We start from the raw sequence: 16360 nt of genomic DNA, 5'->3' as shown, positions 1-16360 counted from the left end.
AATAGTTTATGCACTTACTTTGTAGTGCTGCGTCTGGAAATTTAACTTATTAGACGATTTCGTAATCTCTTACCTTCATCGGTAGATATCGATGAAGGTAACAGAGATTACCAAAACCGTCTAGTAAGTTAAATTTCCAAACGCTATGAAAAAGGATAAGGACGTACTTTATTTTTGTTATTACAAATCTGTAGCATATATATTTTTACTGTACTGTAGAATCTGTAGATTTACTTTTTATATAGTGACAACCCAGTCACTCTGTGCCTAATTTGGGGATGCTATTAGAGTGATACTGAGCGCCTTCCACTCACCATCTAGAATGAGTGGGAATGATCTCATATACATGTGCGAGAGGTTAACTAAATTATCATATACCAATTGGGGATTAATTCTTATAATAAAACATTTACTTCAATCATTTAATAACAATTATATTTCTTTTAGATAAAATTGTGAATGTAAGTGTTGTGATGTATCTAATTACGGATAATCGGAATATTTGCCAGTCGAGTATCGCCGATCGAGTATTGAGCCTTTGAGCCCTGAATAGGAGTAACACATACCTGATATCTCCTGATGACGCTCCACTGATGCTCTAGGTGATGGATGTAGTATCGCCAAGTTGATACTTCCAATTAGTGATTGATGTAGACGAGCATTGAGTTTGGTATACTCCCAAATGCTAACGATGACTCGATGTTCTCCGTAGATAGAATATGATATTCTAAGTTGACTGTCGGTTGACTGTCAGTTGACTGTCCCGCTGTCTTTGACTAAACACTCAAAGACCGATCTTGTAGACTCCTAAAGACTGATCCAAGGCTGTCCACGACTGTCCAAGACTGTCCTGAAGACCTCTCGTCTCCCAGTTTTGTTCAACTTGGTCCTCCTCCTGTCGTCTGCTGGATGGCATGTGCGACCCCCTTTCACATGGAAAAACAAATCCTTTCCTTGTGTCAAGACTCAAAAACTGCAACTCTCGACACACTCCGATTTCTCGATTCTAAGCAATTTCCTCATATCCGTGAATGTGTGAAATGTTCACAAAAGCTTACAATCTCTCTTTTCATAATGTACAGTATTTGGCCTATGCAAGAATTGACGCATTGTCTGCATTGTCTTCCTGCATTGGCAGACTCTCAATGAAACATTTTATTTACATTTTATTTACATCATTTCGCTGACCATTGAATAATAATATTCCTCAGCTTGCATTAACTTAACTCGTAACAGTTATTCACCTTAACCTTATTATTTTATAAAACGCGATCTTTGCAACATAAATAAACATTGATTAAAATAAAATTATTAGACATAATTTTCGATTTAAAAACGAATACTGCCACAATAGGTAAAACCTGACTCTACAGTTACGAAGACTAGTGACATATGTATTGCATTATAGCATCATCCGTGATACTTACATATGTAATCGCGTTTTCAATCACATTACATTGATTTTGCATCTTGGAGGATGTTTGTTATCCCTGCTATAATGTTCTTAGATTTTCCCATAAAACCATGTTACATGTTGCAATGTATTGTGCCTGAGTTCTCTGGTTGTTTGCTTCTCTTGGAAAGCGGTAGTATAGTTAATATATTTGCTAGCTGCAGTTATTTTGGCTCTGATATATTCCATATTTTTCAAAATTCTTTTTTGAGTTAAAAAATGAAACCCAAAGAGGATTAGTGTTTGAAAGTAAGATATATGGTATAGCCAGCTTTAAATACTCTTAATATTTTCCACATATGTTGAGCAGACGCAGGTATAGTATAGCCTGCCTCAGAAGAGGACAATTGTTTTATAAAAGCAGAAAACTTATTTAAATAAAACATAAAACATTGAAATTTTTGTGTTATAAGTAATTATATTATGGAGAAAACAGTTGTAAAATTAATAGATGTTCTCAGAAGTATATTGTAACGTAGAAATATGTGGAATACCCGACATAGTATAGGAAGTATGATTGTCAGATTTCTACTTTATAAGTAGACTTTTTAAAAGATTTTATGTTATTTTAAAAGATTTTATGTTAAAATTTGTGGTTTCAATATTGGGTGAAACTCTCAGAGTGTTAAAGGGAATTACCTCAAATTCGTAGTATAGAGAAGTGTTTTTCGGTAGAATCAGAATAAAACGGTCCGGGATAAGCTCTTCACCAATTTATTATAAAAATAAGTTTTTATAAGTTATTTACAAAGATCCTTTGTAATATAAAAAGTTTAAAGTTTATTTGTATCCTGAGCACACGGCAATGGCTTCGGATATTTAAGGTTCAGTTAGGTTTTACGGGAACCCCTTTGTTCATGGCAGCGTTCGGGTAGGTTTGTTAAAGGAGTCTCCTCTGTCCGTTGCGACCTCGGGAAATGGTTTTAAGGAACCGCCCTTGCTCATGGCAACCTCGAGAGGTAGGTTGTAATTAGGATATCTCCTTTGCCCAGGGCGGCTTCCAGAGATGAGGCTTGATTAAGAACTTCCTTGTCCAAAGCGACCTTAAAAGAAGGTGCTGTGGGCTAATTGATCAGTCAAGAACTGATCCCTTGGTCCTCTTACCGTCCACTTTTATGGCTGTCTTCTGGGAGGTTTGTCCATCTTCGGTTTTCTCCGGACCGGCTTCGCATCTTTCTGTTTCTTCCTACTATCGTCTGCTTGTAGTTGTATTGGTTAACAATAGCACGTGCTTACAGTTGTGACGTGTGTTCGTAGAAGTAACATACACCAAAAGGTGGGGATCCTTACAGTATGTATATTTTGTTAAGCAACCCTCAGGAGTCGTTAAATGTATTTTATTCGTCATACATGCTTCTTTTCCTTTCTTTAATTTTCCACCAACACATTTTATTCTCAGTAAAAATACTTGGATATTGATTATTAGTGACCAATTCTACTTTTCTCCCTCCCAAGTTTTATAGTTTTCCCCAGTTTTCTCCGTTCTTGTCAAAACCGTTTTCGTCTTTTTAGTAGTATTTTCATTCCATATTCTTACAGTTTCAAAGAAAATACGAGTGAACATTAATTTCTTTATTTTAAGTGAGACTAGCGATCTAATTTTTGTATTATTCTAATACTGCTTCATATCTTCTGGTCTTTAAGTGTTTATATAATGAAGCTTAGCTATTTGTCTATAATAGTCTGTCTTGAATTAATTATTCTGTGAATGAAATAATGATTATGAAATACTGGAAATATTTTCAGATTCCGGAGCGATGTTTGGATGCGGCCCGGCGCCTGTGGAATGGAAACACTCCTGTTCCCTCTCTTCCACCAATCTCTGATTCTGACGTTGCCCATGGACTTCAGAGACTTCATGAGAGGAGTGCTAGAAATAGAAGAACCTATTTTGATATACTCGATTCGTTAATGGATATCATAGAAAAAGGAAATTTGTAAGTACTATTAGCTTTTGGAGCTCATTTATGAATGAAACATTTTTATACTGTTGGGTGAAAATACAGAGTTTGTCTGGGAAATAGTAGGATTTTTTTTTTCCCGTCGAAACGTGGTGAAGGAGGGGGATGTTACTGCGCTGATTGGGTGGTGGTGGGGTCTTAGCTACTAGCGCACCAGTCACCAATCGTCTCCAAACCTTCATGGAGTGTAGATCGAGTTTAAGTGAACCACTTTCAAGGTGCTTTGTCATCTTCACAATGAATTGTATGTAAGAGCAGCGTTACGCGGTGAAGTTTCTTTTGTGAAACTGGATAGAGTGTGAGTGAGACCCATATCATTATCAAGACTGCTTATGGGAATGATCCCGAAAAAAGCTCGCATAAGCAAGTCGAAAATGAAATTTATGGTGATCATCTTTTTTGATTGTAAGGGAGTGGTTTACAGAGAGTTTTAACCGCCTGGTGAGTCAGTAAATGCTGCATTCTACATGGAAGTACTTGAAAAGACTCAGAAAACGGGCCATTCACCGCCGAGCCACACTGTCTTTGCTGTCATGGACTTCGTGACCAAACATGGCATCACACAGCATTCCCAGCCATCCTACAGCCCAGATGTTGCTCCTGCAGACTTTCTATTACCCCGACTGAAAAGAGTCAAGAAAGGACGGCACCATGACTCGGTTCAGACCATTCAAGATGCCGTAGCGAGGGAACTGAAGAGCATTCAAGTTTCTGCGTTCCAGGGAGCCTTCAGTGATTGGCAGAGTTGCTGGAAACGCTGTGTTGATGCAGAAGGGACATATTTTGAAAACTGTTAAGTCGATGTGTCAAAATTGTAAAAAAAAAAAAAAAAAAAAAAAAAAAAAAAAAAAAAAAAAAAAAAAAACAGTCCAACTATTTTCCGGATAAACCTTGTGTAAGTTTCTGATTTTCATTGTTAGTAGTATTTTTTGTTAAAAAAAAAAAGTCTCATGCAAGGTTGTTACTTTAATGTACTATTTCTCCTTGTTAAGTGTTTACGTGTAGCATCTCGCAGAAATAGGAATACAAAGTGGAAACTAGATCCAGCTGGCTAAGGATAGAAGTCAATGAAGTGCTTTTGTGAATGCGACATTGAGCATTCGGGTTCCATACGCCATAGAGTGAGTTAGTTAGTTACGTGTAGCCAGTGGTTCACAACTTTTTTTTTTTTTTTTTTTTTAAATTAAGGACACTACTAAACGCCCAGGACAGGGATACACTTGCTTGATTTTTTATTAATAATAATATAATAATGCAACTCCATACGTTTGTATAAACTGATGATTATATGTAGTACTGGATGAACATTGTTCCTGCTGCTGAAGGCCTTGACTGGTACAGTCTGATATAAACTAATTATTAAATGTTTCAAATGATTTTTAAATTCTTTTTATGGGACACGTGTCACGGGTTGGGAACCACTGGCTTAAGCGAATGATAGTACTGTGAGAAATACAGTGTTTACGTGTACGAACGCAATCCTTCCTCAGGAGTTTTAGTTTAACAAAAAAAAAAAAGTGCATATACACGAAATCATTCCAACAGTTACAAAAAATCACGCGTATTTCAGTGTTACTACGTATGACGCGTAGATTTCAGCAAGTGAGAAAACACTACGCCCATAATGTTGTTGAGAATCTTGAATTTTCTTTTTCATTTTGTCCCACATAGCAGGGTGACTCATTGCATGGTCTTGATACTGTTTGCTCTTGGTTGACATGAAAACTATATTACGGCCAATTACAAAGAAAAATTTCCTGAACGTAAATTGTGCTTTGCTTTACGTACGATATAGTATGTATATAAGGTTGGAGCAAAGGAATTCAGAAGAGAGCGTGGAAAACACAGTGCTTACGAGAAAATATTGAGAATGTTGTACATAACCCTAAAGAAAGTTCACAATTTCGTTGTTGACAACCTTCTTCGGTGTTGTGTGGTAAGGCTTTTTCAATTTTCTGATTAAAAAATTTCTTAATACCTTACTTTTTCCTATCGAAATTAGGATATGCATTATACACATATAAGTGCCGTATTATAAATCAAGGTTGCCAGCATCAACAGTTTCCTGTGAAAAGTGATACTATTACAATTTGATGAACATAATTTTCAGATTTTATATGTTTTTCCTATCTTTTTTGTATTATGACTATATATATTTTGATCTAAAATTGATTATTAATTTATAATAATAATAAATCTTATGTAACGTGTGCAAATTGATACATACGTCAGGTATATAATACATTTGTAAGAAAAAAAAATAATGGAGCTCTTACTAAACTAATCTGAAACAGCTATTTTTTTTCTGTCTAAAGTTCTATCTAAACATCAACATTATCCACTACTAGAAATGGAGAAAAGCAACCATTTCTTTAATGCAGAAAGAGTGAAAAAGTGACTGACTGAACCGGCAACCTTTTCTGTACTTGTATTTTTTTTTTTTTTTTTACTTACTTAAAATTACACTTCTATTTATACAACTATGTACGTTTCGGCAAATGGTTATTACGAATAGTTATTCTAAGTACAGGCGAATGGTTATTCTAAGTACAGGCAATTTAGAGAACTATTATTGGTTGATGAGCCACATCATTGATTACCATTTTTCTGCATCCGTAACTAATGTACTTCCATTAGTCTGTTAATTGAATTTTTCTGGTATCTTTGACCTTTTTTTCTTTGTATTCCTAGTATCTTGTGAAGCTGGTGATTTGTAATTAACGAAATCGTGCTTCGAAATTTTCAATTTATATTGCCTGATTTCATTTCAATACATTGATAAGGATCGAAGAAAACTAACATTTAAAACGATTGCTGGCATTCTACCCTTTAATTAGACTAAAAAACCATGTGTCCTAACAAAGTTTTTTTTTTATTTTTTTTTAATCTTTCTTCGCGCATTTACAGTTTTTGGTCTCAGCAAAAGTTGCAGTCCGTTTCTCAGTAAAACGATTACTAAATTGAGATTGTTCCTTAATTGCAACAAGGATAAACGTATACAGTACTTAAGTTTTTTGTTATTTTCATCACTACAGGTCTATATTATAAATAAATTAGTGATATGATAAGAATTTTAATCAAATTGGTTTTGTAAAAATCAGAATATCAAACCAGAGATAGATACGTTTTGGTTGTGGTGGTTTTTTTCTCAATTTAGCGATTTTCATTGGTTGACTGCGTGATAGAAAATGATAGCGCGTTAAAAAAATATTATTTAATTTTTCATATATTTGATTATCGATATATTTTCCTGTCAAACATTTCAGGCATTGGCGCTACCATGCAATAGGTGTCAATTTCCTCCGTGATCTTGTGCGTACAGATATTCCATATCCAGCGAGGGTTGCAAGATATTTCTTGCATACTCTCATCGATGACTCAATAGAACTCAGGAAGGTAAGATACAAAAACAGTTCTTAATTATGTGTTTATTTTATGAGACGTATAGAAAGAAGCATTTGAATTATTCTAGATTAGGATCCACCTCTTGAATGCATATCAGACAACGTGCGATAATCTATCTGAGTACAAAAGAGTAAATCCAATGACTTATTCATAATTTATTTTTCGAAACCATTGGGCATAGGAATTTAAAATTTTGTCCAAATGTTTTTCTTGAACCGTAGGCTGAGATAAGATGACGATTAGCAAATATGACCCCTTAGAAGGCGAAAGAGTGGTTACATTCTCGTATTTTATTAGATCTCCGAAACAATTGGACGTAAGACTTGAAATTTTTGTACAAATGATGTGCATGAAACCTAGGCTGTAATTAAGACTGCGTTTTGAGAAATGAGGCCCCTAAAAGGGGAGAGGAGAGGAAGGGTAACTTTTTCTGGCTTTTGATAAGATTATCGAAACCATTGGGTATAGGAAATTGAAATCTAATTTCGCCTGAAGCCAAGGCATATTGCGAATTTCAGCCCTAGAGGGGAGGGAGTAAATAAGATTGGAACTTTTTCTCGTTTTATTTCATATCTCGGAGACCGTCAGAATCGGGAAATTGAAATCATGTACATATATTATCATGAATCTTGTGCTGGAGGTAAGATAGAATTTTGTGAAATTCGACTTTCAAAGGGAAATGGAAATTGAGCTCATTTTCGTCATTCAGAAGGTCTCTGATACTGTTAGGCATAAAAACTTGAAATTTAGTACGAATGTTCTCCAGAAGTCTTAACATCAAATTACTACAATCGGCTAGGCATAGCAAAACTGAAATATCATGTGGAATTTTTCTTAATGTTCATACATAGTTTTCTAAACTATTGGTATAATGTAATTTGTAAAGTTTAACCCCTAAGAAGATGGAAAGAGGTTCAAATGTTTTATACTTCCGAAACCATTCGGTCTAGGAAACTGGAATTCTGTATAAATATTCTCCTTATACCTTAGACTGAAGGTAAGACGGAGTTTTAAGAAATACCATTCGGAAGGGTAGGAAAGGGAACTAATTTTCTATTGTGGTTAGTTGTTTCTTTTGAAGCGGTAGACAGTCATGTCATTTTTATATTGTTACATTTTCATAGAAGAATATGAATGTCTGAAGCGAGGTGATTTTGTTTGGATATTGGGAAAAGTCATTAGGGATCACAGAAAATCTGTGTTTTGGGCTAAAAAGTTTGAGAAACATTTCCACGAAAACAGGGGAGGGGTCCATTTGACCAATTTCGAGTGCAAGAAAGCAATTTAACTTCATCTCAGAGTGACAAAACTCATTTGAGAGTACCTGTGGGAAAATTTATTTCTGAAAGATTAGGATAAACTAAATAAAGATTTTGCCAAATGATGTACATGAAGTGGGTGCAAGAAAACTATTTGATTTCGTCTTGACTTTGTGAAAAGATATTTTATGCTAGTAGTGGAGGCTTTGCAATACCAGTGAAATAAAACTTGCCTCAACAAGTATTCTGAAGCCAGATAAAGTTTATTTCTCAAATACTTTTCTGCAAATCTTATTTTTCACGTGAAGTAATATAGACTTTTCCTATTACCATAATAGTTTTAAAAATAAAAATAGACAAGTCATTTTCTATGTCACGTGTTTCTACTAATAAATTCAAGCTCTAGCAATTATGGCATAAGTATTGTGCATCTATATTTCTGTTTGCAGCGCACACAACCTCTATAAGTATTTATGTTTTTGAACTACTATATTTGTAATGTTAGAAAAATTTAGTTTTTAGTAAATACAATATATACTCTTGTTAAACCCATTCGTTATTCAACAAAAGAGTCATAGGACAATGCTGTATGGTATTTTGTTTCTATTTTCAGATTGCCATCCGTGTTACTGTATTTATTTTAAGGCAACAGAAGAGGCCGCACAAGAAAATCAAAATAGACCCGTATAGTTTTAGTCCCGAAAACAACCACCACAAGAATGGTATGGTGTGTCCGGGTGACCGCCCAGACAACGCTTGGATGCAATATGACAGCAAGAGTACCCCCAAGACGTCAGAAGAATGGGAGAAAACGCGTTATATCCATAAGAGCTTCCATGGTTATTACTGTTGGCCCAAGTAAGTATGTTTTCATAGTGAATCAAGTTAAAACTGTTGGAACTTACGTTTATTTATTTATTTATTTATTTATTTATTTATTTATTTATTATTATTATTATTATGATTTATTATTATTATTATTTATGTGTGTGTATGGAAAGTATAAGGAAAAGCGCAACCAGGACCTAGAGGTAAATGGCATTCACCAGGTTATGGCGTGATATAAATCTGATACGGGATGATAGAACAATAGAAAGAAATGAAGAGGTCTAATTAAACGCTTGCAGGAACGTGGGTTTAGAAGTAAATGCAGAGAAAGCTGAATACATGGAAGTTCGTCGGAATCGTAATACGGTAAATTATGGATGCGTTAAAATATCGAATAATACTTTTGATAAAGTGGATACTTTGAAATATCTAGGATCAATATTAACAGACGAAAATCATATTCACGAAGAAATTAAATGTCGACCAAAAGCAGGGAATTTGTGCTATTATTCAGTTCAAAATCTTTTGACGTCGTGAACTCTTCTCAAGGAATTTGAAACTTAAAATATATGAAACTATAATCATGTCCATTGTGCTTATGATTGCGAAACATGGTCGCTTACTGTGAGAGAAGAACGCAAACTGAAAGTAAGAATAAAATCTTGAGAAAAAGATTCGGACCCTGAGGAATTCGAACGGGGAATAGCGGAAACTTCATAACGGGTGAAGTGCATAATTTATACCGTTTACCAAACATAAGGTAAATTCTAGAAGGCTCAAACGATCAGGTCATGCAGCCACAATGAAAGAAAGTAGGAATACATTCAAAGTTTTAACTGGGATTCCAATCGGAAGGCAACTATTAGGAAGATCTAGATGCAGATGGGAGGGCAATAGCAAGATGGATCTCACAAAAAATAGGAATACAAAGTAGAAACTGGGTCCAGTTGGCTAAGGATAGAAGTCAGTGGATAACTAGAACTTGGCATCTCAATGGATAACTTTTGCACCTAATATATCCGAGGCCATGATATGCACGGGTAAATACGTGAGAGATCCTGACCAACTTTCCAAGTTTCTTCAGGGAGGAATTTTTTTTTTTATTTCATTTTTTTTTATTTAAGTCAAATATTTCTCCTCCTATAATAAAAGTCGCGAAGTGAAGAAAAAAATATTAGGAATTAGTATTAAATGTTAATTATCCCATTTCAGTGAAAGTATTGTGGTTGAATTTTGAATTAATTCCCAATTGTTAACCTATTTCAATACCAAACAATGTTTCTTAAGCATTAAGGAAAAAGTACAACAATGTTTATCAACATGACACTTTTCTTTTCTCACAAAAGTTAATATCTTAAAAAAATAAAAGTTTTGGAGAGAGGATCGGATCTTCTCTAAATACGCCCCTATTATCTGGGAACAAACAAACAGACGCGCACACAAAAGAATTTTTGTTTTAAATGTCGATGGTGATTTCCCAGTTGGAATAGCTAACGATTTAAAAATCCTATGTTACGAAGAGAATAAGGCAGGATTTTCCCGTTACCGTTCAAAGCGGGATTTTCCCTAATCATCCTCTGCATGACACTCTTTTTTTATACTGTGCTGTACATACATTTGAGTCTCATTGTATTATGATTATTACCTTTCATAATCGAAATAACAGAACAGAAATGGGATTTTTACTTATTTTTACTTTAAACCAATTTATTTCGGGATTTGATTTAAATCAATACACCCTGGTTTCTTCCAGTTGTCTTAGAAACTGTACCTAGAACTTGATTCATAAAAATTAAATATAAAATTGTTGTATGTATTAATAAAAGGAGGAAACAACTGATATAACTATTGTGTGTTACATGATTGTTGTGTCTTTATCCCATTACAGAGAACTCGAAGTGTACGCCCCATCCAGTGAGCAGCCTAAGCTAGATAGAACTCGCGAAGAGTTGAATGACGTAGAAAGGGAGATCCATGATTTCTTTTCCCAGCAGCAAAATGTAGATAAGTTAATAGGATACTTGTCGTTAGAGGAGAAGAAAGGGAAAGACAGATTCAATGTGTATAGGTTCATAATGTTTAAGGTAAGATTAAGAAGTATCTTTAGGTTAAACTTAACTTCAATTAAAGAATATTTTAAATTTTTCTGTTGAAGATAAAATGTCTTTTTTTTTCCTGCCTGATTCACTGTTTTTATGTATTGTATCAAATTATGAGAGTGTTTTGAGTGAAGGAATAGAATTTAACAGGTTCCTACTGGTCAGAGGAGACAGGGAAAACTCAAGGAAAATGGCGTAGGTCAGGGAAGCTCAGGGAAAAAGACTGAAAATCAGGGAAAGTTACAGAAATTTTATAAAATATATTTTTTCTAACGTTATTTGTACATCAATTTCAGCTTAACCAACCATTATAATACCTATTTGGTTTTTATTGCTATTTTTTTCCTTCTACATACAATTTTGTTTTTACTGCTGTTTATTTTATCTTTTGCTTTCTACTTGTTTCAGGTTATGCTGTTAGTGGCATGAATATTCATATAATAATTGTGGTAGTTACATCGCATGTAATAATTGCGATATAGAACACGTAACATTAAAATTGATTTTATACAGATTTACAGAGTCTGGAGTATAGTTTATTGTCAGATGTATGTAGATCAGGCCTGTCCATGAATTGGCTCCCGGAGCCGAAGCGTGAGCGAGCACGAGCAGAGACAAGAACAGGTGAGCACTAGCTTCGCCCCTTCCACTGCATCCGATAAGTGTTGCCAACCACACATGATGACAAAAAACCTACGGCCAAGCCTGGTCAGAAATTCGCACGATGTTGAAGCATTGAGCAGACGCAAGCGTGAGATGTGCAGATGTATTCTCCCCCTCCCCATTTCGAAAGCAGTGACGCGAAAACACTGCAGGAAATAAAATTGGTACGTTTTTTGGTCGAGGAAGACGCATGATAGAGGTTACAGTTAGCGTTGAAGTAAATAACAAATGAACAAGAAAGAAAGAAAGAAAGAAACTAATATTAAACATGTCAGCTTACAGACGTAAAAACGACTGCAAAAATCGGAAACGAATTGTTTCAGACCTCTTTAGCTTGCTTACACAATTCGTGACGTTGTATTACATTAGCACTCGGTCTGTAACTTGTCATTCGCTTCACGTTTGCTAAGTTGTAAACGCCTTTTGTTGTTGCTAGATTGATAGCAGAACGACGGGAGGTTGAAAATAATAATAATAATAATAATAATAATAATAATAATAATAATAATAATAATAATAATAATAATAATAATAATAATAATAATAATGGTATTATTATCATTATTATTAGTAGTAGTATTAGTATTCGTATTATTCGGAGCAAAGAGGGATGAAAATGGGGATTGGAGGAAATTTATAACGAGGAATTGCATAGTTTATACCGCTCACCTAACATTGTTAGGGTCATTAAGTGTAGAAGGCTCAGATGGACAGGCCATGTAGCCAGAATGGAAGAAATTAGAAACGCTTTCATAATTTTAACTGAAAACCCAGTTGGAAGAAGTCCACTAGGAAGACCTAGGCGTAGTTGGGAAGACAATATTAAGATGGATCTTGCAGAAATAAGAATACAGAGTAGAAACTGGATCCAGTTGGCTAAGGACAGAAGTTAGTGGAAATATTTTGTAAACGCGGCATTGAACCTTCGGGTTCCATAGGCCATAGAGTTAGTTAGTTAGTTATTATTATCTAAAAGAAATGTTCAAATGTTGTTAAGAGAAAATTACACAGAAGAACTGAGTTCCGACCAAACACTAATTTGCCGGAAGAAAATTCCAGTGCAGTCCAGCCCACTTTAAGCGTTATCCGTGTAACCCACGTTTCATGTTCAAGACATTGGGAATAATTGTTCGTATCATTCAGTTGGAACGTTTATTTCCGAGTTTACGCTGTTACAGTAGGCCTACAACATTGTGACTTTCAAAATCAGTCAGTAACTATCGAAGAAAGACAAGCGTGTAGCTTCAGTAGTTGTGTAGCGCCGCAAGAACCCGTCAGGGGTTCGAGCTCAAGCGGAACCACCGGTAGGATTTTTCTAATAACAATCTGATCTTGATAAGGTTACACCCGTCCTTGCGTGAAAGGCAAAAGGCTCGTCAAACAGTCGCTTCCTCAATATTACAAAATATTACGAGGTTCTTGAGACAGTATCAAAGTAATAAACTCAATTAATACGAATAAATAATAATTCTCTGCTCACACCGATAGCAGTGGTCTGGACAGGGAGCGGTGTGATTTATGATATTAAGTCTGAGACGACGGTCTCAGTACGAGAAGGGTCGTTCAAGCCAAGAGTGGCACAATACTTCAATAACCCGACAGAGGTTATATTACAATATCACCGAGAGATACTTAGTACTTAACTGTCCGTCGGGATGTTCACTTAGACATCTTTATAGTTAATGAAATACATAGAAGAATATCTATAATTATCGTCTGGCCACACAAGTGGCTAAAAGAATCACTTACAGATTAGTACATCAAACAGAGAGAGGGAGGCGCAATAACTCCTTAACCCGGCAGGGGTTATATTGCAATTTTACAGAAAGATATTTAGTGTTAAACTGTCCGCCGTGATGTCTACTCAGATACATTATTAGTTAAAGAAATACATAATAATATCTATAATTTAGGTATGGCCACGCAAGTGACTAATAGAAACACTTCTAAATTTATAAATCAAAAGAGAGAGAGAGGTCAAACACATCCCGCTATAAATGATGACATCACGAGGGGCGGACTAAACAACAAAGTAAAAGTGCGCCTCGTTAGTATTGACAGGGTTCAAGCAAATGGGCAGTTACAGCAGTTAGGTTAGTTGAACGACCAAACGATTAGAACCAAGGATCATTTTAATTCTATCAAGTGATTTACTAGGGCTTAAGAATATCCATTTATATACTAAATATTAAGCCGATTGAGGAAGCGACTCCCCTTGGTTAAATGAATTACTACATTACAAAGAACATATTGAAGAGCCGCAAGGATAGGAAGTCGGTTCGTTGAGATGAACAAACGAGTAAGGAACACATGATTTACACTAAGAGGCACTTTCCTACCAAAGCCCTCTTACACTATGCACTGGCGACACACAACACTACTGCAAATCAAATTACACATTCTAATCACAGATGACGCAATTAACTCCTTCACTACATTAATCTCTTGGAGTTGGCAAACTAGTAGCGGTAGTTGATAGCCCGAGCGGATTGGCTGAAAAGATGTTACTCTTACCTGTGGATGGTTCAGAGAGGAGGTCGGCATCTGGCATCTCTGTCGGGACAGGATCTTGACTTACCAGGCTCATTGGTAGTCCCTTGAAAGGGGGACGGAGGTCCCCAGGAACAGACAGAACTAGGATCTAGAATATCAGTAGATTTACTCTCACGACGATCCACTGTAAGGTGTCTTACCACTTAATCGCAGTGCGTGATCTTAGCGGAGGCGTCTCTCAATAGAATAGAGAGATAGAGGATTTTATATGGTCTGTTATAGTAATAATAATATGGAAGCAGTATGATTATGTTGCGAGTTATTTATTATGAAAGAGTTCAGTTTATTTACAGACCATAATATCAAACATTAAATTGGATCACTATAATTTACTAAGCAAGATTCAGTTACAGGTTTCTACATATCCACAATTTGTACACACAGGTGTGACGACGTCCAGGAAACAGTTCAACGAAATTAGGGCGAAGTAATTAATTTAGTCTATGGAAGAATTTAAGTCTTGAGTAAGGGTAAATGGCTCTCTGGAGAGCTAAGAAAGAAACAGTACTTACTCACAATACACAATATCAATTCCAAGAAGTTGGCGTGGAAACGGTCAGCACGCCTGATAGTAGACGCAGCACAGTTTGGCTTTTTATAACTTCCTAGACATGAACTTCACTGTACGGCACTAGGTAACATTATTAAGTTACCACTAAAGTAATGAGAGGCTCTCTCTTTCTCTCTACAAAGAGTGCAGAGGACGGCCCCCCCCCCCTGAGGGGAGAGAGAGAAGCACGGACTATGTGCTCTTCGGATGTTCGGCGGTAAATGACCAACCGAAAGATCATCCTCGAGGTTTTATGTGTCAATCTAAGATGACTCAATGTTACCACAGATTGTGCAATCGTTTAGAAAAATTTCTTTAGAATCTGGTTGGATGTAAATGATGTAATGGTTCGGAACACTTGGTAAATTCTGATTGGCTAGAGGTGATATCATACTACTTATGATAGGCGCGCGACATTTCTGATATCGTATAGAGTTTCCAGAACGCACACACCTTCACAAGAAAAGAAAAAAAATACAGATATGGGTTCCAACTAAAACCAGTTAAAATTACACAACATTATACAAGGAAAGGGTGACACAAGTCCCTTACTAATAATCGGTTCAAGGGTCAATCTAGCAGCTGCGAAAGTATGAAGTCAGCGCTAAATATAGAATAAGGAGTCATATCAGAACTAAGACTCTAAGAGGGTTTGGTAACATTAATATCAGAGAAGTTGTTTTAAAGGGGAAAAGAGAGAGAGAAAAAAAAAGAATAATCTTATCGTCTCGTAGTTGGTTGGGAAGGGTGTCTGGAGCAGAATGCGACAGACATCTATTTCTGAATACCTCTCGGCTTCCAAGAGTTTTTAAGAAATAAAGTTGTTCCTCTAGATTAGTAAGTGAAGAAATTTGAGAATAGATCTGGGTGATACTCACATAGCAATTGATTTACACAAGTTCTCGTAGGTTATACAAGGGAGAACTTTGTCGTGGAGTACAGGGTGTTTGCAAAAACACCGCAAAAAGTTTGGTCGAAATTTTAGCCACGACATTCGACGCCCCTTGGGAAAGAAATTTTGTACTTAATGTTAGAGTGAAGTTAACAAAATTTCGTTACAGAGTCATATTTGGATTGGAAATGAAGAAAAATTTAAGTGAGTTGGAAACACTGTTAACTACTATTAAACTATCTGCAGGGTTGGCAACACTACCTTGAAATAATCAGTAATGTAAAAATAGTAAGAAATTGTTGAAAGGGGTTTGCAACACTGCTAAATACGAAATTACATAAGATTAGGATCATGATTACAACTTCGAGAAAAACACTTACGTAACTAATACATAGATAGATATGATGATAGAAATAACTTTTAAAACACTTATCTAAGCTAAAGTATATATACAAATTTATACTAGGTAAAAGATGTATAAAAGGTCAGAGTGAACTCATAATATCACACTGACGATACACATATTATCAATATCAACTAAAATTTAAACTATATGTATATATATATATGTGTAGTTGGACCCATCAATTACAAACACATACACAATAAAATTTATCATTAGTAACTACCTCAAACGACAATTATACATATATTAAAATGGCTACAATAATATAGTATCAATATAGCAATTTTACAA

At 35.4% G+C, this 16360-nt stretch overlaps 1 protein-coding gene across 4 annotated transcripts in view; it reads left to right on the top strand.

The window, feature by feature from the left end:
• LOC145663994 (proteasome activator complex subunit 4-like) overlaps positions 1 to 16360 on the top strand; it is a 118755-nt gene that overhangs the window by 63966 nt on the left and 38429 nt on the right. For all 4 annotated transcript variants that reach the window (XM_081730275.1, XM_081730274.1, XM_081730273.1 and 1 more), the window contains exons 20-23: positions 3200 to 3390; positions 6681 to 6810; positions 8692 to 8936; positions 10795 to 10990. In XM_081730275.1, the coding sequence (XP_081586401.1) occupies positions 3200 to 3390; positions 6681 to 6810; positions 8692 to 8936; positions 10795 to 10990 (762 nt within the window). The remainder of the gene's footprint in view (positions 1 to 3199; positions 3391 to 6680; positions 6811 to 8691; positions 8937 to 10794; positions 10991 to 16360) is intronic.

The sequence above is a fragment of the Thermobia domestica genome, chromosome 11, assembly GCF_964235325.1.
Source record: "Thermobia domestica chromosome 11, izTheDome1.hap1.1, whole genome shotgun sequence".
NCBI lineage: Eukaryota > Metazoa > Arthropoda > Insecta > Zygentoma > Lepismatidae > Thermobia > Thermobia domestica.
The sequence above is the reverse complement of the archived record's forward strand: the minus strand, read 5'-3'. Positions and strand labels throughout refer to the sequence as shown.